Raw genomic sequence first — 25,260 nt, forward strand, 5'->3', positions numbered from 1 at the left:
TTAGAAATACTAGAACTTCTATTTATCATATAATTGCTTTTTACTTTCTATTTTTGTGTCTTATGATTAGACAATACGTGATTATAGTAGTCCAAGTATATAATTTATAAACACATGGGATATGCATGATCAAAAGTTTACTAACAGGTATACAATCAGAAAAGGGGAAAGGCCACATGGAGTCTACAGCCCTCATTTTGCTTAACTAAGAAAGGGTTATTTCCATGAACTACCCTGCAGGCATCACTATGCTAATAAGCAGCAGGGTTAAGGAAAGGGCCTAGTCTCCTAAATCTCAACTAGTGTTCTTTCCAAGTTTCTTGGTGGGGGGCGGGGGGAAGGCAATGCAAGTACAAATGAAATACGTGATGAAAACTAAGTGAAAGGCCAACTTTTGGATGATCCGTTAGACGACACATCATTAGCTTGAGAACAGGCACAAAACAGAGGACAATCTCTGCTCCTGCTTCAAACTCTCCAAACACAAAACCTCCTCCATGCATACTTTTTCCTTACCTCATTTGTAGGACACTGTTTCATCTACATCACATTACACTATGTAGAGTCCATTTCAAGATGTGTGTCCCTCCTTTCCCCCACACACATACACAAACACCTCTCACCACACATTCCGACTTCTTTCAAACCATTTCACCTCCATGGAGGTGACACCATTTGGGACAAAAAAAAAAAAAAAAAAAAAAAGCAGCAAGATGTTGAAAATAAAAATAAAGCGGACTTTATTTAGAAGATAAAGGTGGTGGTTATCGGTTTTGGTTAATCTAGTTGGGCTCAAGTGTTTTACAGGTCTTAAATGCCATCACAAACTGGCATGCCAAGGGCATTCTGAATGCCAATTACAGATTGAAGTTGTTTCAAAAACAAAGATGCTATCAAAAGCTGATGGGAGTTTGGAAATTTCTTAAAGTCGGACTAATACACTTCTTAAAGAGTAAATAGATTGCTTGGTTCTGAAAGTTAAAACGCTACGCTGAGCAATTCCCCTTTCTTCACAAGTCCCTAAGGCAATATTACAGTTGCCTCTGACAGCAAGAAGTCCAACATTTCAACAGAGGGGGGCTGAGAAGAACTGAGAAAAATGAAAAGCAAAATTAATAAATGTAATTGATATAGGCAGCTGCCACTTGTGGTAAACCAAAGCCTAGTCTGATGCCCATTTTCTTCACATTTGCACTGACATCTTCCCAAGCAGACGGTAACTACATTCTTGAAGGAATATGCCACGACTAGGGTGGGGAAGGCCCAGACAGTGAGTGGACAGAATGCATTTTGCATCCAGTTGCCTTAGGTGGTATAACTGATTTAAGGACAAATACCCAGACTATGGAAAATCCACTAGCAAAAGGTTAACTAGAAAAGAGGATTACATGCATAACCAGTGCAGAGTAACTGCAAGGCACCAAGACCACATCCAACCAGCCCATTTTCCTCCTCTCCACCACTGAATGGATCTGGGAGAAAGCATTAGTAACAGCACTCATCAACTGCTTCCCTGGAACAAAACATGACAAAACACACAGAAGGTTTTTTCATTATGGTTCTCGGTGTACTTTATTCTCCTGCTGTCTAGCTAAGCAGCCCACACAGGACAGAAATGGGTAGCACTGAGGAATGATCAGATTTTTTTTCTATCCCCAATATTTCTGCCCCCTCCCTAAGCCCTGACCCAAGCCTATCTAATAATCAGGAATGGTTAGTACATCATTCTGTTTCTCAAAGAACAACTGAAATGGAAACAAGGCATTAGAGGACCAGGCCTCTTCTTAATAGGGCTTAGGAGCTGGTATGAGCTCTTTATTCACAATGGAGCGTCTCTCCTTCAAATACCTGGATTTTTTTTTTTTTTTTTTGTACACTGGTTCATAGATCGGCACTTGACTTTGAACCTGGCACCAAAAGGCACAATATCTGATACCCTGTACAAGAGCTATTAGAGATGCTGCCATATGGATGGGCAAAACTGAGCCAATCCCACTTATGAATGGAAGGCTTGGACATGGAAGGGAGGATATAAATGAGGAGTTGGAGAAAAACACAAGACCATACTTTTTGCTAGAGTGGAAATGAAAGTGGGAATGAGGGTCTTGTTTTTAGTCCTCTAAGGACCAGGAAGCAATTTTAAAACTTCCTTGGTTTTTCTGAAAGCAGCATATTCAAACTGCCAGCAAAAACTCCTAACAACTGCAAAACCAAAAGAGGATCAAAGCTCACCAACATCCCTTCTTATTGCTGAAAGACTCTAAAATTCAGGATGCCCTGTTCCCCTGTAAAAGGGAAAATAATTAAGTCTGATTTATGGTAATCATACATCACACTTCTAAAAAAATATTAAAGTGTGTGACCAGGGGACGTTTGACACCATTTTATTAACCTTCAACTTCAGTGGAAAAATATAACCTTTTTCAAGTGCCATTTTCATCACAAGAGTTCTAGTTAGTGTGTTTGTGTATTCACACACACACACTTTTTTTGTTTTGTTGGTTTTGAAGTGCAGCAAGAGACCAATACCGCATTGTAGTCAATCAAATAAAAGAACAGAAGGCCAAGCAGTTTCCAAATGGTTATTTTATCAGATTGTTTGAACATTTAATTTATCCTGTTTGCAATCCAAAATAGTTACCTGAAGTTTGCTGTTCTGTGTGTATGTGTGTGTTTACTTTTATTGTATATTTATTTTTCTAAACTCTTTGGCACAATTTTCTGGGGGCGTTCAGACTGCCACAATACAAGTCAGGAGAGGGCGTTTTCTTTGTGCTGCCAATTCTGATCATTTAAATTTTGGTTTGTTTGGGTTGTGACTTTTTTTGTTTTTGAAATCTGCGTTATTTGTAACAATTGTACTTATATTTTTCTATATCCTCTAACGCCAGAGTTTTCTTTTTCTCCCCCCCTCCCCCCCACTTCTACATTCACAGTTGAACCATATTATTAGGAAAGGCGCCTTGATGAAAAGATCAGGATAGGAGCTCTGACCATTCGTCAGTGTTTTCCCTAGAATAAAAAAAAAAAAAACAAAAAAACGAAAAAACAAAACAAAACCTAAAGAGCGTCTTTCCTGTTTTTTTTTGTTTTTTTTTTTTGTTTTGTTTTTGTTTTTTTTTTTTACATCTCTTGTGCTGCATCAGTAGACAGAACTTCGGTTAGTTTTATGAAATGCAACATCTAACCCCTTGTTTTCTGGGAAAAAGAAACTGCAATGACTTGAAGTTGAGAATGTGGATACCGCCTCACTCACACACACTCATTCTCAGACTGTAAAAAATCCCTCACCCTCCTTCTAGCCGGCAAGCATAGAGTACCATGTGGCAAAGGTACAGCGAAGGTGGGCTTGAGACCCAGACTCCATCTTTCTCCTCAGTAGCAAAGGCCAGGCTGCCTTTTACAACAAAGCACCACAGCTGAACCCAGTCCCTCCTCCTCCCCCAAACCAGGCATTCCACTCGGCACCGGCCAAAAGACAGAAAAGCTACTTCTAGCCTCTCCTGGGAAGAGACAGCTTTCTTTCTTTCTTTTTTAATAAGTAACTCCATTGTTTTTCTCTTTTCCAAGATGGCCGATGTTACGGTTTTCTACGAAGTCAGTGCTTACTTAGCTCACTAACAGCGCTGCTGTTGGCGGCTGCGGCTGCTGCTGTGGCAGGATTTTCAATGTGGTGTGTTTTCAAGCCTCACTCACTCATCCTCTCATTCCCAAACATTCAGCATCCGTGCACACTCCTCACTTCCAGGTTTTTCAAAAGATTGGAGATTTCCAGTGGGGGTCCTCAGGTTATCATCCCAATGGTAACAGATCTGAAAACAGATGGAAAAAAAGGTCAATCTTTGAGATCGCATATACCCAACAGGGCCAATAATGCTGACTCCTACAATTACATGCTCCTAGGCCTGAATGGAATTTGTCAACTTTTCAAGGAATGACACTCTTCTTGTCCTATGTGCCATCCACCTGCTCTTATTAACACCTACATCAGAGGATTGGAGGGAAACTCAAAGAGCCAATTTTACTGAGATCTGTGGGGTAAGATAACTAATTAAGAGGTAAAGAAATTAAAACTATATTTCAGTCTGGGTGCAGTGGCTCAAGCCTATAATCTCAGCACTTTGGGAGGCCAAGGAGGCAGAACTGCTTGAGGCCAGGAGTTCAAAACCAGCCTGGGCAACTGGAGACCTTGTCTCTAAAAATTAAAAAAAAAACTAGCCAGTCATGGAGGCTCTTGCCTGCAGTCCCAACCACTTGGGAGGCTGAGACAGGAGGTCCAATTAAGCCCAGGAGCTGGAGGCTTCTATGAGGTATGATTGTACCACTGCACTCCAGCCTGGGTCACAGAGGAGACTCTGTCTCCAAACAAAATTGCATTTCAAAGTAGGAGCCAAGGCCTGGAGTGGTGGTGCACACCTGGGAGGCCGAGAAAAGTGGATCACCTGAGGTCAGGACGAGCCTGGCCAACATGGTGAAAAAACCTGTCTCTACTAAAAATACAAAAAAAAAAAAAGCCTATAACTCCAGCAATTTGGGAGGCTGAGGGGTGGATCACCTAAAGTCAGGAGTTCAAGACCAGCCTGGCCAACGTGATGAAACCCCACATTTACTAAAAATACAAAAACTGGGCCAGGCTTGGTGGCTCACGCCTGTAATCCCAGCACTTTGAGAGGCCAAGGCAGGTGGATCACGAGGTCAGAAGGTCAAGAACATCCTGGCCAAGATGGTGAAATCCCATTTCTACTAAAAATACAAAAAACTTAGCCGGGCGTGGTGGTGGTGGGGCACCTGTAATCCCAGCTACTCAGGAGGCTAAGGCAGAGAACTGCTTGAACCCAGGAGGCAGAGATTGCAATAAGCTGAGATCGCGTCACTGTACTCCAGCCTGGGCAACAGAGCGAGACTCTGTCTCAGAAGAAAAAAAAAAAAAAAAAATTAGCTGGGTGTGGTGGCTTGCACTTGTAGTCCCATCTACTTGGGAGACTGAGGGAAGAGAATCACTTGAACCCAGGAGGGCAGAGGTTGTAGTGAGCTGAGACCACGCCCCTGCACTCCAGCCTGGGCGATAGAGTGAGACTGTCTCAAAAAAAAAAAAAAAAAAGAAAAGAAAAGAAAAAGAAAAAGAAAAAAGAAAAATAGTCAGGAGTGGTGGCATGTGACTGTAATCCCAACTATTCAGGAGGCTGAGACAGGAGAATTGCTCAAACCCAGGAGGCGGTGGATACAGTGAACCAAGATTGTGCCACTGCACTCCAGCCTGGACAACAGTGAGACTCTGTCTCAAAAAGAAAAAACACACACACACAAAAACAAAGTAGGAGCCAGACAACTTTGACTTTGGAAATCTTCTCTAGAGCTAGAAAACGTCTAAAAGCACTGCTGTAAAGAAAGAAAAGAATGGAAAGGAATAGAAAACAGAAGAGAATTAGGGGGAAATGACATTACTGATGATTTTATTAGGACCCAAAATACTCTGGTAATTTCAGTGAATTCCAGTTATAAAAGTTCTGCTCTCCATCACTATGAGGAGTCAAACATTTGGCTCAAGGAAAAACTGAGGTTGCCTGACTCAGAAGCACCTACACGGGAAACAGTACAAACAAAAAAATGCCAGAAGGCAGTGCTTGCCAGAATGGCCTGAAGAAAATATACCTCCCTCCTCCAAGAAGTAGAAGAGGACAGTGGAGGCAAGATCTTACCAAGCTTGGTTCTTCAGTTTCCTCAGTTCTTTTGTTGCCCATGTAGCAAGGGTTTTTGCTTTGTTAGTCTTCGATCTCCGCCCTTCAGTTAACAATTCATGGATCATTGGCCTAGCTTCTACTAATTTCAGTACATCCTTCCCAAATGCTGTACATAAGTCCCTGTGCAAAACAAACACAGCTGAGAATGAGCTCCTGGCCCCATACCAATATCATGTTTTGAGCCTTCCAAACCAGTGCTATGGGTTTCTTAGCATAATTCAAAGATAAATAAAACCCTCAGTAGAGTTCACTAAACAGAGGCAATTTGTTGACCAACATCAGAGTTTATTGGGGTGTAATACAGAGACCTTGAGGGTCTGGAATAAACTATCATGTGAACACTCAAAACGGGACATGAAGGGTTCTACAAAGAAATCTCTATGCCAAAGAAGTGAATTGTTGCCATCTGCGATACTCTCAAAACTCCTTACTCCATGTTTCTCATTTTCCATGAGAAGTTCTATTCAGCTCTTAGAAGCAGGGTATAACTTACCCTATTAGTCCGGCAGCACAAGCTACTACTCCATCTGTATGATCCTCATCTCCAGCAATGTGGTCAATGAAAGACAGAATAAATTCTACTCTGGGTTGTACCAGCATCACATCCGCTATAAAAGAAAGAGAAGGTATTGGTCAGGCGCGGTGGCTCACACCTGTAATCCCAGCACTCTGGGAGGCTGAGGCGTGTGGATCACGAGGTCAGGAGATCGAGACTATCCTGGCTAACATGGTGAAACCATGACTCCACTAAAAATACAAAAAAATTAGCTGGGCGTGGTGGCGGATGCCTGTAGTCCCAGCTACTCGGGAGGCTGAGGCAGGAGAATGGCGTGAACCCGGAAGGCGAAGCTTGCAGTGAGCCGAGATTGCGCCACTACATGCCAGCCTGGGCGACAGAGCGAGACTCCATCTCAAAAAAAGAAAAAAAAAAAAAAAGAGACGGTCTGATGCACCTGTCCCTCACATGGCAGGACTACATCCTTTTTCAAAATTTCCAACTATTATACCCCTATCATACAAGGTCCAAGCTGGATAACTAAATGCATATAGTTATATCAAATTATTCTTCCTTTGACTAATGTGTCATTCCTCAAGTCGACAGAAGAGACAAATATTCCTCTTCCTATAGGCAAATATAGAAGAAACAAATGTAACTTTTTCCTGAGCTACTGATACCAGAGGGGCGAAGTAAAAAAATTTCCCCAATCAGCAACACGAACAAGTGACAGGAATTCTGACTCCCCAATCCTCCAATTTAGCTTGTGAGGATGGGAAGCGGGTAGGGGACCTGCCACTCATGGTTGATACAGAAAGCACTTATGTTGGGTTTCTTCCCCCCAACACTTTTGCAGAATCCCATCCCTTGCAAAACTCAAGAAATATGAGAAAAAGAAGCAGAGGGCTGGGTGCAGTGGCTCACGCCTGTAATCCCATCACTTTGGGAGCCCAAGGTAGGAGACTACCTGAGTTCAGGGGTTCGAGAGCAACCTGCACAACATGGTGAAATCCCATCTGTACTAAAATACAAAAGAAAAAAAAAAATTAGCTGGGCATGGTGGTGCGTGCCTATAGTCCCACCTACTCAGGAGGCTGAGGCATAAGAATCGCTTGAACTCGGGAGGTGAAGATTGCAGTGAGCTGTGATCACGCCACTGCACTCCAGCTTGGGTGATAGAGTAAGACCGTCTCCAAAAAAATAAAAAGAATAAATAAAAAAAATTAAAAAGGCTAGGCACAGTGGCTCAGGCCTGTAATCCCAGCCCTTTGGGAGACCGAGGCAGACAGATCACTTGAGGTCAGGAGTTCAAGACCAGCCTGACCAACAAGGTGAAAGCCTGCCTCTACTAAAAATGTAAAAATTAGCCGGGCATAGTAGCAGATGCCTATAGTTCTAGCTACTCAGGAGGTTGAAGCAGGAGAATTGCTAGAACCTGGGAGGTGGAGGCTGCAGTGAGCTGAGATTGCACCACTGTACTCCAGCCTGGGCAACAGAATGAGACTCCATCTCAAAACAAAAAAGGAAAAAAAAGCAGAAGCACAGCAAAAACAATACTGTACAGTCTTCCCTAAGCCACTCTCTTCATTAGGGCACTGCTCTCCCTTCTTCCTGCCTTTAAGCAACAGGCACTAATTCACAAGCAAGCTACAGAATGACAGACATAGTCCATTTGGCTAAGTGCACACTGGCCAGTGGACGAAGGCAACTGGATTGTATACTCAACGGTGTACGTTCTCCTGATCCCCCTTCAATCCCTGGACGATTCCGGTATAGGCTTCCAAGCAGCTTTCCCTTAGCTCATTCAGATAATCCACCATGTCATAGTCTGACTGTAAGACACAAAGAACAGAACCTACATCATACTGAACACCTTTAGCTGCATGTTTGTCAACAGTCCCTCCAATTAGAGATAGACTTAAAGAACAGCCAAGATAGCTTTAAGCTTACCTTGTCCACCTGGGCTTGGGAGGCCTGCTGAAGAGTATTCAATACAACCTCTAAGTATTTCTTAAACTCTCCACCAATAGCAAGGGCAATATCACCAAACACTGACAGAATCTGCGGCTTCACAGACCTGTGGACGTTCTCATTCTGACAAGGAACAAAAGGAAAAATCAATTAAGTCAAAACTTGTTTGGTCCAAAGATCCACAAAAATTTCATTTCTAACAAGCAACTACTGATTTTAAATGTTTGGATGGTCCTTTATAGCTTACAAAACCTTTCCCAATTGCACCTCACATCAACTCTAAGAAGCTAGCCAGGTATTGGCATTCCCACTTTACACATGAGGCAACTGACTTAAGAGTCAAGTGACTTGTCCGAGAACACAGAAGCAAAGTAGCAAAGTTGGATATAGAACTTAAAGACACGTATAATAATTAACAATGGCTACCTCTGGAGAGAGGTATGATATACAAATGGTCCCCTGCTCATGATGGTTTGATGATTTTTCTACTTTACAATGTGTTTATTGGGACCTAACTCCATCATAAGTCAAAGAACAACTGTATTTACTTTTCCTTTGCATTTTACTGTTTTGTTTTAAAAACCTCTAATAGAGCACACATTCCTTTAATTAACTTTACACTTTCTTTAGAATCATCCGTGAAATGAACAACTCCCCTGTTTATAAGCCCAAAGCCAATGTTCTAGAAACTCACAGCTCCCTGTCACTGATTTTTTTTTTTTTTTGAGATGGAGTTTGGCTCTTCTTGCCCAGGCTGGAGTGCAATGGCGCGATCTTGACTCACTGCAACCTCCACCTCCCAGGTACAAGCGATTCTCCTGCCTCAGCCTCCCGGGAAGCTGGGATTACAAGCCCCTGCCACCACGCCCGGCTAATTTTTTTTGTATTTATAATAGAGATGGGGTTTCACCATGTTGTCCAGGCTGGTCTCGAACTCCTGACCTCAGGTGACCCCACCTACCTCGGCCTCCCAAAGTGCTGGGATTACAGGCCACTGTGCCTGGCCTGTCGATATTTAACTATCTTTCCAACTATTGATTTCTTCAAAGAAGACTGGTTAATTAGATTGTGTGTAGATACTCACCCCCAAATTTTCCAGAAGCAGCTGCATCACCTCATCACAGAAAGGTATGATGTTGGATTGCAGGGCACGGCATAAGTCTCCCACTAAGCCCACAGCTGCCAAACAAACCTGCCAAGAATCAAGGAAATAATCTTCTAACAGAAAAGGCTGCCTGCTGGGGCAAGACATTATTTTTAACTAGCTGCTAGGCTTTTATCACTTGAACCTAGAGTCAAAGGAGAAAACATCTTCCCTCTGCCGAGATTAATTTTTCAGCAACCAACACGGCAGGAAGGGAACAAAGACTATCTGAGAGAGATCACTGATAAAGGTTTAAAAAAACAAAAAAAAAAGCCTTGCTCTCCAGGGTGCTGATAGCTCAACTTTACAGCTGCTCCCACATTAGTACTGTCTAGGCAAATAAACAGTCATCTTATCCACCTTTATCTGGTGCATCTAATATCCTGTTTTTCATGGACTACTTCCAGTTCAAATATTCAGGCAATGAATAAAGCAGCTTGCCTTTTAGGAAAATGTATAAGGAAAACTACTTAAGCTATAAGAACCTGGTTTTGTCTGCACTACAGTGACTATCAGGTATAAATGGGAATATACTATTTTGAAAAGCATATCCTACCTGGTACTCAGCATAATTTTTTAATCCAATGCCCAGGAATGGTTTAAAGGCCTCCATGTACTTGAGGAATTCACCACCCAACACTGTAATGAAATAAACTATTAGCCAATGACAGCACCACGGGTTAACACAGAGGCAGGTAAAAATAACCTATAACCTACCTCTCCCAAAATGTACTCACTCCACTCAACAGGTTGGGTGGAATGTATGTTAGTTACCGATTCCATCATGAAGACATTAAAGGCTTGCATAAGCCAAATTTATTACTGCTGGAAGGGCCCTAATTCTTACACCACAGAGACAATGCCCACTCTCCACAGAATAGGGCTTTACTCTGGCTAATACAACAAAGTGGTATGGCCCTCAAGGAATGTTGGGGTTAATTTTAAATGGTCTGAACCAGCAGTACTGACTCTTGTCCGCCCCCTCATCTGATAACAGCATGTCCTTTCTGCAGGCCAGCTGCAAAACAGGGTCCTTAGGCAGTCCCATCAAGGGCTAAACAAGCCACAGTCAGGAAAAGCAGCACTGGGCTTCAGATCCAAATCAGCCACTCCAGGAGCCAAAATTAACTTCTCTGCCCTTTCAGAGGAGTGGTCACATGTTGACAGACCAGTTGGACATAGGCTGTTTATGCCAAAAACAGGTCTGGTCCTCAGGAGAGTGGTCCTCAGGTAAACGGCCTTAGTAATGTACTTACAGGCCACACATGAAGAGGCATTCCAGATTCCTAAAGTGCTTTGTAATGGCCCTTCAAAGAGTCTTAAGTCAGATATGGCTTCCCCAAACCAATTTTGCAGACATGTAAAAATCAGAAAATCAATTCCTAGAACTTGCTCAATGTTTCATTTCATCCCATACCAGGCACCATGTGTCAACCTTAGTCCAAAAGCATTACGAACCAAATCAGGTGATGGCAAGTACCAGGAAAGAAAATAGAAACTTTTGGCAGGGCACAGTGGCTAACGCCTATAATCCCAGCTACTCAGAAGGCTGAGACAGAAGAATTGCTTGAACCTGGGAGGTGGAGGCTGTGGTGAGCCAAGATTGTGCCACTGCAATCCAGCCTGGGCAACAGAACGAGTCTCAAAAAAAAAAAAAAAAGAAAAAAAGAAACCACCTCTACCAATCTTAGCTGCAAACTGGCTCTCCATTTAAATTGACTGACAAGGCAGTTATACAAATTTAAGTGGTGTGCACTTAAGTTCAATCTAACTTTGAAGTGACTTATGCCCCAGTAAAAGGACTATGCTTTCTGTAGTCAAAAATTCTTTAATGTCCTGGCAAGGAGGATTGCCTGGGCCCACAAGTTTGAGGCCAGCCTGAGCAATATAGTGAGACCCTATCTTCACACACACACAAAATTAAGCTGGGCCCAGTGGCTCACATCTATAATCCTACCACTTTGGGAGGCTGAGGCAGGAGGATCACTTGAGTTGAAGACCAGTCTGGGCAACATGGCGAAACCCCGCCTCTACCAAAAATATAAAAATTAGCCGGGCATGGTGGTGTGCACCTGTAGTCCCAGCTACTCGGGGAGCACTGAGGTGGAAGGATCACTTAAGCCCAGGATTTCAAGGCTGCAGTGTGCCAAGATTGTGCCACTGCTCTCCAGCCTGGGTGACAATTATTTACGGCCACTGAAATGCCTACATTCCAAAGACATTCCCTGACCAGACAGTATTTCTCACTGACCTTCCACCAGTGTGCTAACTGCCATCAGGGCATCCTCTTGTACTCCCCCAGATCCAGCTGTGCTTTGGAACATCCTTAACAGGGAGGCCATAACCACATCAGAGATCTGCAAAGCATCTTGATGTTGCACTTTCCGAAGAACATTCTGTGAAATAAGAGTTCAAGATCAGTTGATTCCAAATCTTCCATTCAGAACACTATACCTTTTCTTTTTAAAATCAATTAAGTCCCTTGATATTTTTAAATTTTGGGAATGCCAAATGTACTTTTTATACTCAAAAACATTGACAGTACCAGTCATCAGCAATGCATTTTAACATTTCTCCTGTTTCTCATTTCAGAACAAACGTGAGCTGATCCTCCATTGTGCAGAAGGTCATTTCCTCTGAATTGCGTTTGTCTTACTGTCTGACAAATCCCTGCTGGTAGCCTCCATAGTCCAGTCTTACTAGAATGATAGTTAAATTACTTCAGCTTTAGAGAAGGCCCTATCACCTTACTCTTACTCATAAAACAAACAAAAAGCAACCCTTCCTATATCCTACCCATTTACAGATGATCTAGAAATATTCTTGATACAATCAAACCAACCTGACTTCTTCCATCAAACATTCCTTCCTCGCTCTTGTTTGTTTCAACTAATATCACTGACATTAGGTCAAACAGCAAATGTTTCAAAAGATGAAGGTACAAATTCAAGGCTTTATTTTTAGCCAAGTGAACTACAGCTAGGAACCAAATCTGACTGAGCAAGGCTTGAATAACCTAACAAAAAACCAAGAGTTTTTTGGTTTTCAAAATCGAAATACCAAAACCATTCAAGCTGCCAACACAAATGAACTATACAGCTGAGAGGAACCATCACACATCAAGTAGTTTCCTTCTCTACACAGTGATGTTAGTTGAAACAAACAAGAGTGAGGACGGGAGGTTTGATGAGTGTATATTGAATTAGGAGAAGTTAAGTTGGTTTGATTTTATCAAGATTACATCTAGACCATCTGTAAGTAAGTAGGATTTGAATCTTTCTAGACAGACAGGAAAGGCAGGTGGGAAATTCCTCTCCCAATCAATCACAGATCAAAGCCTTCTGAGAACAGCTTCTGATCTGCATCATCTATACCATTTTTGAGTTCTGTGTGTACACGAACTTGTCATACTGAGATATTAATTATCTTCTCTGGAGTTAAGAAGTGATAAGGCACCATCATACCTGAAGAGTTGCACAGAGTAAAGACTGAAGGTCATTGAACTGGATTCTATCGGATGTGCTCTGGATATGTGACTACAAAGAAAATAAGAAAACATACTTTACATAAAAACCTTCCACTTTTGCTGGGACCACTTAATAATCTTCCCTAATACTAACATAGGCAAGTAAACAACAACAACAACAACAAAACCCATAATACATATAGTGGAACACATATATGAGTAAACCGTGACAAGCAATGCTAATGTTAAAGTGCAATGTTTTTTTGTATAAGCTTTATATCTTTCTGAGAAAATGTATACTTAGGCCGGGCGCGGTGGCTCAAGCCTGTAATCCCAGCACTTTGGGAGGCCGAGACGGGTGGATCACGAGGTCAGGAGATCGAGACCATCCTGGATAACACGGTGAAACCCCGTCTCTACTAAGAAATACAAAAAACTAGCCGGGCGCCTGTAGTCCCAGCTATTCGGGAGGCTGAGGCCGGAGAATGGCGTTAACCTGGGAGGCGGAGCTTGCAGTGAGCTGAGATCCGGCCACTGCACTCCAGCCTGGGCTACAGAGCGAGACTCCGTCTCAAAAAAAAAAAAAAAAAAAAAAAAAAAAGAAAATATATACTTAAACACTAAAAAGACAGAACAGTCCGGAAAATAGACCTAGGCGTCAAAAGTACTGCCCCATTCCCACCCATAGTCAGGGGTGCTCTTAGATCTCACCTCCATCTGAAGCACCTGTTGTAGTCGTTCCATGATGACCAAAGTCGTTTTCTGGACAGCAGGATAACAATCCTTGGCACTGTTTTTTACAATTTCCATCAGAGATTCATATGCAGAACTCCGCAGGTTGTTCTGGTGCCCATCAGGTCTGTAAAGAACACAGCAAAAATCTTAAAGTCTCAACTGAAAAGGACAGGGAAGGACATAGACAATGTCTTGCCAAAAATAAGAACTCAGGAACTGGTATGACTGCGGACCTGGTTTGAGTCTGGAAACACAATATCCAAGAACCAAATCTTCAAGTCCTTTGAGCCAATGGCTATGTTCATTATGGTCTCCAGACAGTTAAAATTTAGAATGGCCCTTTTACGAAATGGGCTAAAATTATAGAGGAAAAAATGGTTTGAAATGGTAAAGAATCATGTGAACAATTTAACAGGTTGTCTGAAGAGCTATGAAGAAAATACCCCAATTTTCTCGCCTAGATATGGTGGCTCATGCCTGTAATCTCAGCAATTTAGGAGGCTGAGGCAGGCGGATCACTTGAGGTCAGTTTGAAACCAGCCTGGTCAACATGGTAAAACCCCATCTCTACTGAAAATATAAAAATTAGCCAGGCGTAGGGGCGCATGCCTGTAATCCCAGCTACTCAGGAAGCTGAGGCACAAGAATTCCTTGAACCTGGGAGGTGGAGGTTGCAGTGAGCCGAGACTGCACTCCAGGGCAACAAGAGCGAAACTCTGTCTCAAAAACAAAAACAAAAACAAAAACAAACAAACAAAAAAAAGAAAATACCCCAATTTTCTTCATTCCTTTAAAAAAGATGTCTTCATTTACAATCTCAAAGAGGCATGGAGATGATGGGCACAGTGGCTCAGGCCTCTAATCCCAGCACTTTGGGAGGCCAAGGTGGGCAGACCACCTGAGGTGTCAGGAATTTGTGACTAGCCTGGCCAACATGCAAAACCCCATCTCTACTATAAATACAAAAATTAGCCAGGCATGTTGGTGGGCACCTTTAGTCCCAGCTACTCTGGAGGCCGAAGCACGAGAAACACTTGAACCCGGGAGGCTGCAGTGAGCCAAGACTGCACAATTGCACTTCAGCCTGGGTGACAAGAGCGAAACTCTGTCTCAAAAAAAGGGGAGATTTTTGTGCTCAGCTCAGGTTTACTTTGCTCATGACTTTAGGTATAGCTCACACAAAACATGAACTGTTAAAGGTTGTCTCCAACTTAAAACACCTTTAAACAACATTTCAAAAGCTTTTTTCTAAGTCAACTGCATTTACCCCAAGTTCTTCATCCCACATAAAAATATGGTAGTTGGCCGGGCACGGTAGCTCATGCCTGTAATCCCGGCACTTTGGGGGGCCAAGGCAGGTGGATCACGAGGTCAGGAGATCGAGACCATCCTGGCCAACACAATGAAACCCCATCTCTACTAAAAATACTAAAATTAGCTGGGCATGGTGGCTTGTGCCTGTAGTCCCAGCTACTCAGGAGACTAAGGCAGAAGAATCGCTTGAGGAGGTTGCAGTGAGCCGAGACTGCACCACTGCACTCCAGCCTGGGCAACAGAGCAACACTCCGTCTCAAATAATAATAATAATAAAAAATAAAAATAAAATAAATGGTAGTTATTGATTTGGTGTGGCAATCAAATTCATAATGAATACTATCATTTCTCTTGTAACCGAACACTCCTGTTAACTGTCAATGCTGCAAAATGAAGGAACCTCTCTAGATCAATAACTGTCTACAAAGAAACTAGAGAAATTACACTATATTCAGATTTAAGCTATAAACTGAACAATTTTAAGGTAGGTGGAATTTGCATCTCTTTCTCTATCTTTAAACAAACCAGTCAACCAATCATGGGATTCTTTTTTTTTTTTTTTTTTTTTGAGATGGAGTTTCACTCTTGTTGCCCAGGCTGGAGTGCAGTGGCGCAATCTCAGCTCACTGCAACCTCTGCCTCCCAAGTTCAAGCAATTCTCCTGCCTCAGCCTCCTGAGTAGCTGGGACTACAGGCATGCGCCGCCACACCCGGCTAATTTTTTTGTATTTTTAGTAGAGACGGGGTTTCACCATGTTGGCCAGACTGCTTTCGAACTCCTGACCTCAGGTGATCCAGTTGCCTCAGCCTCCCAAAGTATTGGGATTATAGGCGTGAGCCACCGCGCCCAGTGGGATTCTTTTTTTTTTTTTGAGACTGAGTCTCGCTGTTGCCCAGGATGGGAGTGCAGTGGCGCAATCTTGGCTCACTGCAAGCTCCGCCTCCCGGGTTCACGCCATTCTCCTGCCTCAGCCTCCTGAGTAGCTGGGACTATAGGCGCCCGCCACCACGCCTGGCTAATTTTTTGTATTTTTAGTAGAGACAGGGTTTTACCTTGTTAGCCAGGATGGTCTTGATCTCCTGACCTCGTGATCTGCCGGCCTCGGCCTCCCAAAGTGCTGGGATTACAGGCTTGAGCCACCGCGCCCAGCACTGGCGGGACTCTTAATTCCACTAGAGAAGGTAGAGTCTTGTCCTGTCTCACTATGCTTCTATGATTAAGCTAGATATCCTCCACATAGAAGGCAACAGAACTTGGATGCAAAGACGTTACTCATTTCTGTGAAATATCAGTTACCTGTCTGTAGTCTCCAGGAGCTTCTGAACTATGAGTTCAAATGAAGAAGACAAGCAATAAGTAGCTGGTTCTTCCTGATCATCAGCAACATCTGCAGCTTCATAAGCAGCTTCAGCCAGACTGGAGAAAGCCTGAAATGCAGATAGGTTCAGTGTTAATCCTGAAAGAACCCCACACCTTAGGACCATCTCATTTTTCATTAAGATACTTTGGGCTGTGTCAGTGAACTTCCAACTTTTTCTGCCAAGGTAATCTCTTAAGATGGCATTTTACGGGTGTCTTTTAAATTAACTATTTATTTATTTGATTTGTACTTTCTGTTCATCCTGTCTGATAATCTGACAACTCTCTAAGCAGCAGAGTACTTTCACCAACACCTGCCATTTCTTCTGTTTCTGATCACAGAAATCCTGTCCATTTCATTTCTCCTGTTTCCTTTCACAGACTTTTAGCCCCATTCCTTATATTCCTTATTTGAACTTCCTCCCCTTAACCAAATACATTAGCGTATACTGACTCAGCATTTAGGCTGCCTACCTTCCTTTCCTCTTGCCCTCTTCTCAGCAATGATACTTCTTGTAGCCAACAACTCTCTACCTTAATCAAAACTTCTTGTCCCCAAGCAATTCAAGAAAGCAACCCAAGTCCAGATAGTTTCCCCACTGGGTTACCATGACTGTTCTAAGTGGTTCAGGAACCAGTAACCGTGAGTCAACTGTTCCCACTGGCTCTTGCAGTTGGAATCTCCCCCACATTTTAATTGAATAAATTAGGAAGAAAATGTTATTCAGAAAAAGGCTTCCAGTGAGGCAGATCCATTTCTCTCCCACACCTTCTACTTTCTTGCCAATGGCAAAGGCAAGCTCCTTTTCTCACCCGGAAGAAAACCCCTTACCCAGCACACATTTGAAGCCACTCTGGGTTCAGCACTGAGGCCCTCAATCAGACACTGCAGCAGGGGAGCCAAGTAGACATCATTGATGGCAGCTTCAGGAAGCAGCTCACAAATTCTGCCTACAGTCCATGCAGCTGTATCTCGAACAACTACACTGGGGTCTTTCATTAATTCTATTAAGGTGGGCATAGCCTGAAAATATAACAGTTATTAGCAAAGCAAAACAAAGATTAAAATTCATGTTAACTACTACTTCAGAAAAAGAAATACTAATGGATGGCTTAACTCAAAAAAGTCACCACGATACTTTTGTAATTTTACAGGACATGGTATGAAACATCTTTCAAAATATTTGAAAATATCTTTCAAAACTCCAGTTTAGAGTTTTATATTAAAAATTTGGTATAAATGCTTTCAGTAGTCTGCAATAAATTACTCAGATAGAGGCCGGGCATGATGGCTCATGCCTATAATCCCAGCACTCTGGGAGGCTGAGGCAGGCAGATCACTTGAGGTCAGGAGTTCAAGACCAGCCTGGTCAACATGATGAAATCCAGTCTCTCTACTAAAAATACAAAAATTAGCTGGGCATGGTGGCACATAGTCCCAACTACTCAGGGGGCTAAGGCACGAGAATTGCTTGAGCTGGGGAGCTGGAGGTTGCAGTGAGCCTAGATTGTACCACTAAGCTTCAGCACTCCAGCACAGGTAACAGAGTAAGACTCCAGCCCCCCGCCTCCCCACCTCAAAAAAAAAAAAATTACTCAGATACTCAGAATTCCCAGGATGCAGCTACGATGGCATCTGGCTATATCCACAAAGACTGAATTCTTTAAGCACTAAACTCAAGTATAACAAACTCCTTTTCTTTTTTTTGAGATGGAGTTTCACTCTTGTTGCCCAGGCTGGAGTGCAATGGCACGATTTTTAATAAAAAAACAAGCACAACATTTCCACAAGAACATTTTCATTATATAAAGGCCATTTTGTCCAAAGAATAGAATAATAATGCCATTATTTAAAATTATGGGGAATCAGTGCTAGGTGCAAAAAAAAATTATCGGGAAATGTTTACAACATAGTATTAAATGAAGAAACAAGTTATAAAACAATCTGCACAGAAAGCGCCTGTTGCACACACATTTACACAGGAAAAAGCTTCAAGGATAAATACAGAGTTAAGAGCGGTTATTTCTGGGCAATGAAATTAAAGGTGACTTCTCTTTTGGCTTTTTTCAAAAGTCTCTGGATCATGCTGACTAATTAGAAACCTAAGAAATATATTTTACTCTCATTAAAAGTAAATAGGTATCTATAAATAATCTTTGTAGATGACAATTTACAGTTTTGTTTTGAAAAATAAAGATATGCTTTAAGTTTAAACAATAAATATTCTACTTTCTACTCCAAAAATCCCTCAGCTTCACCTGTATAACTAGTGGTTTGAGCTGACTGGGCTCTGGTCCTTCCAAGATACAACCAAAAGCCATCACTGCTGCATCCCGGTACCGCCAATCTGGGTTCTTGATGTGTTCTTTAATGAACGGGAGGACATGTGGGACAATGTCATCTTCACAGCAGGTGGCCAGAAGCATGAGGCACACCCCTGCTGCTTTACAGGGGTTCCAGTCATCGTCATCATCATTTTCGTCCTGGTGAAAGAATATGGCACTAGTTAAGATTTTGTCCAAAGAATCATTTTAACTCTAAAGGTCCTCTGACTACTTGAATGTCTTTAGAACTTAAACTTCAGGGAAATAAAATATAAGACCTTTATATTTTATCTCTTCCACAAACATTCCTCACAGCATAGTCTTTGTTAAACAAGATTCAGAAGCAAGAAGATTCCATTTAGTACTAAACAACAAGAATGAAAAAATTTCAACTACATCCAAAAAGAATGAATCCCAAACATTTAGAACAAAATGCAGAACTAGAGTGTATGCTGTATGATTCCAGTTATATAAAGTACAAAATTGGCCAGGCACGGTGGCTCACGCCTGTAATCTCAGTACTTTGGGAAGCTAAGACAGGTGGATCACCTGAGGTCAGGAGTTTGAGACCAGCCTGGTCAAGGTGGTGAAACCCCGTCTCTACTAAAAATACCAAACTTAGCCAGGTGTGGTGGCACGTTCCTGTAGTCCCAGCTACTCAGGAAGCCAAGGCAGGAAAATTGCTTAAACCTGGAAGGCGGAGGTTGCAGTGAGCCGAGATTACACCACTGTACTCCAGCCTGTGTAACAGAGTGAGACTGTCTTAGAAAAAATAAATAAATAAAAAGAATAAATAACGTCCAAAATCAACAAAAATTAACTTATGGAATAACAGACCAGGAAAGTGAGGGAGTTTCATGACTGGAAAGAAGACATGATTCAATCAAAAGTTCAAAAAAGAGGCAAGGCGCAGTGGCTCATGCCTGTAATCCCAGCACTTTAGGAGGCCAAGGCAGGCAGATCACTTGAGGTCAGGACTTCGAGACCAGCCTGGTCAACATGGTGAAACCTGGCCTCTACTAAAAATACAAAGATTAGCTGGGTATAGTGGCACATGCCTGTTAATCCCAGCTACTCGAGAGGCTGAGGCAAGATAATCACATGAACCTGGGAGATGAAGGTTGTAGTGAGCCAAGACTGCCCCACCACACTCCAGCCTGGATGACAGAGTGAGACTCTGTACCCCCCATCCCCCCAAAAAGACAAAAAACAAAAACACAAAAGTTCAAAAAAGAAAAGATTCCACTAATATCTCCTCTTAAGTTAAAATCCAAGGTATAGCTTCCTAATTGTGGCCATTCACACCACATAGTAACTTAAGGCAGGTTGCCTACGCAGTTTCAGAAAATCACACAAAGAATAATTTGTTCTCAAAGAGGAAAAGCACAGTAAAAATATAAGAAAGTAGGCCGGGTGTGGTGGCTCACACCTGTAATCCCAGCACTTTGGGAGGCCAAGGTGGGCGGATCACAAGGTCAAGAGATCGAGATCATCCTGGTCAACATGGTGAAACCCCATCTCTACTAAAAATACAAAAATTAGCTGGGCGTAGTGGTGCATGCCTGTAGTCCCAGCTACTCAGGAGGCTGAGGCAGGAGAATCGCTTGAACCCAGGAAGCAGAGGTTGCAGTGAGCCGAGGTCGCACCACTGCACTCCAGCCTGGCGACAGAGTGAGACTCCGTCTAAGAAATAAACAAACAAATAAATATAAAATATATATACACACACACACACACACACACACAAAAGACAAGACACAAAGTCAAAAGATAAAAATAGCAACAATAGGCGAGGCGCAGTGGCTCATGCCTGTAATCCCAGCACTTTGGGAGGCTGAGGCGGGCGGATCACCTGAGGTCAGGAGTTCGAGACCAGCCTGGCCAACATGGCAAAACCCCACTTCTACTGAAAATACAAAAATTAGCTGGTTGTGATGGTGCGCACCTGTATTTCCAGCTACTTGGGAGGCTGAGGTGGAACACTGCTTGAACCCGGGAGGCAGAGGGTGCAGTGAGCCGAGATCATGCCATTGCACTCCAGCCTGGGCGACAGAGTATGACTCCGTCTCAAAACAAAAGAAAAAAAAACAAAAACAAAAAACCTGAAAGGAGAGGTTAAAATGTAAGGGAACATCCAGTTCATTTTAATCCAAACACATCCCTACTTAGCTTTTGAAACTACTATATTGAGAATCATACACATCCCTAAAAACAATTACATTCCTGTGTACAAAGAAATGATGCAGTGCTCAGTTACCAGCATTGTTTCCTCAGAGTACTAGCAGCTCTTTGGTAATAACTTCACATGCACCAAAAGAACCTTCCCAAACACCGTATCAAGAAACACTGTGTTGCATAAAGTCGGGAGAACAAAAGCAACCAGGACACGGTCCTCATAAAAGAACTTCTATATTTACTCATTAGACCCCAATCTTTATGAAGTCTTGTCACTTCACTTTCAGTCTGAATCTTAATAATTCAAGTTAATCATCTTAAAGGATTAGTAGAAGGGTTTCTTTCTTGGGTTGGGGTCCTTCATTAGGATCTGAATAACTCATATCCAACTTCTTTAGCATTTTAAAAGCATATACCCTGTGAACTCACAAAAGTATCCTAGACATTAGAACAGATAGGCAAGTGGCCTAAAACCAGCATATCTTTGCTCCCAACCTTGCTTCACTGAAGCGTTGATAGAGCACCTCTCTTCTAAGAGTTTGGACAATGGAGCACTCAGGAAATCAGAGCAGCATGTGGCTCACTCCTGAGCAAGATGCATCTGAGATGTTAAGACCTAGTTCTCCTTCACAAAGAAGTCAGAGCCTAGGGGATCTTCTAGATCCAGCTTAGCTGTTCCTGAGCCATCAACAACAGAACATCAAATAGTTGATGGGTTGCCAAGTTCCTTCCATGGAAACTGTTCCACAGCAAACAGTTTACTCTTAGTAAGGTTTCACAGCTTACCTACCTATATTTGGAAGGTAACTCACCTGTTTCGTTAGTGTCTGTGTGAGGATTGGAACCAGATACTGTAGTGCTCCCTTGGCATAAAACTTGCTGGTGTGCTCAGGGGGCCGTCCTTGTTCTGCTGCCTGAGGAGAAACAAAGCAAATTCTAGACAAAAGCAATCAAGCTCTGTATACTAAACGCATACAATGAGAGCTGACCAGGGATCTCTTAGCAGAAACAGAAACATACAGGGACAAATGGTAACATACAATGTGATCTTGGAAAGTGCTCATTTTTTGGTCTACTTCAGTGAGAATCTTTTAGGCCCTTTTAGGCCATATATTACAGGTCCAAGGCAACATTGAGTATAACTTTTTTTCATAAGTTCAATTCGTATTGACAACCTGATATTTAAGTGTTCCTTGGATCAACACACACACCCAGTTTGCCTAAAGATGCCAAAAAAAAAAATTTTATTTTTGTCCTGAAATAAGACAAGACAAAGCTGGAAACAAAACTCTGAATTCAAAGATTCCAAATACAGAACTCCCCCTTCTCCCCCATATCTGACTGTTTCACCAGAGTTAGTAAAGTATCAATTATACATCCCAGGCTTGCATTAGGACTTCCAAAAGGAAGTAATTCAGCATCAGGTATCACCTTGGTAAACTGCAACAGCCTGCTGCCCCCTTGTGTTCACAGTGATAATACCACTATTTATGCTCAATCATGCCTGACTGCTTGGCAAAAACTGAGAGCCCTCATAAATTATCTGCCTTCTTCATGAAGGGCTCTGGCTAGCAGAAAAGTCAAAATCTCTGCCAATGGAGATACCCTCTAAACCCAGACAGAATAAAGTTCTCCTAGAAGGGGAATGTCATCCACAAATGAGATATGTCCCAAAGTCTATTCAGAATAATAAGTTCTCCCCAGCTCACCTCTGAAGCCTCAATGGCCAAATCCATTTCCTCATCACAGACATTGGACCAGAATTCTATCCCTTGTAGGGCCACCTCATCAATGTCACTTTTCATTGCTTCAATTGTGATCTTAAGAAGAAAAACACCCCAGGCCCCAAATAAGTATGGATTCAAGTGAGTCCCTGCCCCAACCCGGCTTTAACCACAGACATGCAAATTTCAGAAATGTAACTTATAAAAAGCAAGCTAGGCTTGAAAGAAAAGATAGAAAAAGGGGCCGGGCGCGGTGGCTCACGCCTGTAATCCCAGCACTTTGGGAGGCCGAGACGGGCGGATCACGAGGTCAGGAGATCGAGACCATCCTGGCTAACATGGTGAAACTCCTGGCTAACATGGTGAAACCCCGTCTCTACTAAAAAATACAAAAAACTAGCCGGGCGAGGTGGCGGGTGCCTGTAGTCCCAGCTACTCGGGAGGCTGAGGCAGGAGAATGGCGTGAACCCGGGAGGCGGAGCTTGCAGTGAGCTGAGATCCGGCCACCGCAACTCCAGCCTGGGTGACAGAGCGAGACTCCGTCTCAAAAAAAAAAAAAAAAAAAAAAAAAAGAAAAGATAGAAAAAGGAAGATTTTTCTTTCTTTTGGAGATGGGGTCTCACTCTGTCACCCGGGCTGGAGTACAGTAGCACAGTCTCAGCTCACTGCAACCTCCACCTCCCACACTCAAGCAAACCTCCCACCCCAGCCTCCTGAGTAGGTGGGACCACAGGTGCATGCCACCTCACCCGGCTTATTTTTATATTTTTTGTAGAGGCAGGGTTTCACCATGTTGCCCAGGCTGGTCTCAAACTCCTGGACTCAAGTGATCCCTCAGTCTCAGCCTCCCAAAGTACTGGGATTACAGGCGTGAGTCACCAACCCAGCCTCAGATTTTCAAAATGCAGGTTTTTTCTTTTTTGTTTTTGAGACAGTCTCACTTTGTGGCCCAAGTTGGAGTGCAATGGCACAATCTTGGCTCACTGCAACCTCTGCCTCCTGGGTTGAAGCGATTCTCCAGCCTCAGCCTCCCAACTAGCTGGGATTACAGGCGCATGCCACCACGTTCAGCTAATTTTTGTATTTTCAGTAGAGACAGGGTTTCACCATGTTGGCCAGGCTGGTCTCGAACTCCTGACCTCAGGTGATATGCCCGCCTCAGTGTCCCAAAGTGCTGGGATTACAGGCGTTAGTCACCGGGCCTGGCCTCAAAATGAAGGTCTTTTACCCACACAAAGTAGCACCAGTTTTCTTGGCACACCACTGATAAGCTTAAACCTAACAGTCTCAAGGAATTTCCTTGATTCCATAATATTAAGTAAAATATTACAGAATTGGCAAAATAGCAACTAAGGATGATGGGCTCTGTAATTAGCTACAAGCTCAAATCATATAAATAGAAATACTTACTGCAAAAAGAGCAGGACCCATATATGTCTCCATGTACTGATAATATAAGGACATTATCTTCACCAGATTCTGTAAAGCAGCCACTCGTACCTTTTATGAAGAGCAGATCAGACAGTTTACTAAAATAACAATGCAATCTGACAAAGTTAGAGTCACTCAAATGGGCCAATAATCCTAAGGATTAATTGAGGTAAATATGGGATATGCTATCATTTCCCTAAAATTCGTTCTCTCCCTTCAATTCCCTCATTATCCGTTCCTATTTATTTTCCCTCAGTCCCCTCCACCATTTTTTTTTTTTTTTTTTTTTGCATTAAAGGTGCATGTGGAACCCACGGTAGGGCTAAATTCACTAATACTATATTCTTTCTTTTTGGGGGAGGGGACAGTTTCACTCTTGTTGCCCAGGTTGGAGTGCAGTGGCGTGATCTTGGCTCACTGCAAACTCTGCCTCCCAGATTCAAGCAATTCTCATGCCTCAGCCTCCCAAGTAGCTGGGACTACAGGTGCCCGCCACCATGCCTGGCTAATTTTTTGTATTTTTAGTAGAGACAGGGTTTTACTATGTTGACCAGACTCATCTTGAACTCCTGGAGCTCAGGTAATCCACTCACCTCAGTCACCTAAAGTGCTAGGATTAAAGGTGTGAGCCACTGCGCCCGGCCATTTCTCTCTTTTTTTTTTGAGACAGTCTTCTTGCTCTGTCACCCTGGTGCAAGTATAGTAGCCATGATCATGGCTCACTGCAGCCTCAACCACCAGGCTCAAGCAATCCTCCCACTTCAGCCTCCCACGTAGCTTGGACTACAGGCTCACCCCATCACGCACAGCTAATTTTTGTCGACATGGAGTTTCGCCATGTTGCCCAGACTGGTCTCCAACTCCTGGGCTCAAGCGATCCTCTGGCCTCAGCCTCCCAAAGTGCTGGGATTACAGGCAGGAGCCACAATACCCAGTCACCCAGTCTTTTTTTTTTCGAGATGGACTCTCCCAGGCTGGAGTGCAGTGATGGGATCTCAGCTCGCTGCAACCTCCACCTACCAGGTTCAAGCGATTCTCCTGCCTCAGCCTCCTGAGTAGCTGAGATTACAGACATGCGCCTGTGAAGTGTTGAGATTACAGGCGTAAACCACTGCGCCTGGCCTCAGTCCTCTTTTTTTTTTTGTATTAAAGGTGCGTGTGGAACCCATGGTAGGGCTAAATTCACTAATACTATTCAGACTGAAGATGTTACTTCTACCTTCTTGAAGGGTCAGGTTTCGGGTATAGCAATAGCAAAGCTGTTTTTTTTTTTTTTTTTGAGACGGGGTCTTGCTCTGTCACCTAGGCTGGAGTGCAGTGGCCGGATCTCAGCTCACTGCAAGCTCCGCCTCCCGGGTTCACGCCATTCTCCTCCCTC

At 43.0% G+C, this 25,260-nt stretch overlaps 1 protein-coding gene across 1 annotated transcript in view; it reads right to left on the reverse strand.

The window, feature by feature from the left end:
* Positions 1 to 716: 716 nt before the first annotated feature.
* KPNB1 (karyopherin subunit beta 1) overlaps positions 717 to 25,260 on the reverse strand; it is a 37,894-nt gene continuing 13,350 nt past the window's right edge. Inside the window, exons 7-22 of the mRNA XM_065531432.2 lie at positions 23,862 to 23,951; positions 22,437 to 22,547; positions 21,540 to 21,641; positions 18,487 to 18,711; positions 17,060 to 17,251; positions 16,165 to 16,295; positions 13,530 to 13,677; positions 12,817 to 12,888; positions 11,604 to 11,748; positions 9,909 to 9,991; positions 9,293 to 9,400; positions 8,188 to 8,331; positions 7,964 to 8,069; positions 6,235 to 6,349; positions 5,700 to 5,861; positions 717 to 3,812 (exon numbers count right to left, since the gene is read on the reverse strand). Of these exons, the coding sequence (XP_065387504.1) occupies position 3,812; positions 5,700 to 5,861; positions 6,235 to 6,349; positions 7,964 to 8,069; positions 8,188 to 8,331; positions 9,293 to 9,400; positions 9,909 to 9,991; positions 11,604 to 11,748; positions 12,817 to 12,888; positions 13,530 to 13,677; positions 16,165 to 16,295; positions 17,060 to 17,251; positions 18,487 to 18,711; positions 21,540 to 21,641; positions 22,437 to 22,547; positions 23,862 to 23,951 (1,935 nt within the window). The 3' untranslated portion in view covers positions 717 to 3,811. The remainder of the gene's footprint in view (positions 3,813 to 5,699; positions 5,862 to 6,234; positions 6,350 to 7,963; positions 8,070 to 8,187; positions 8,332 to 9,292; positions 9,401 to 9,908; positions 9,992 to 11,603; positions 11,749 to 12,816; positions 12,889 to 13,529; positions 13,678 to 16,164; positions 16,296 to 17,059; positions 17,252 to 18,486; positions 18,712 to 21,539; positions 21,642 to 22,436; positions 22,548 to 23,861; positions 23,952 to 25,260) is intronic.

This window comes from Macaca fascicularis, chromosome 16, assembly GCF_037993035.2.
Source record: "Macaca fascicularis isolate 582-1 chromosome 16, T2T-MFA8v1.1".
In the NCBI taxonomy this organism is placed as follows: domain Eukaryota; kingdom Metazoa; phylum Chordata; class Mammalia; order Primates; family Cercopithecidae; genus Macaca; species Macaca fascicularis.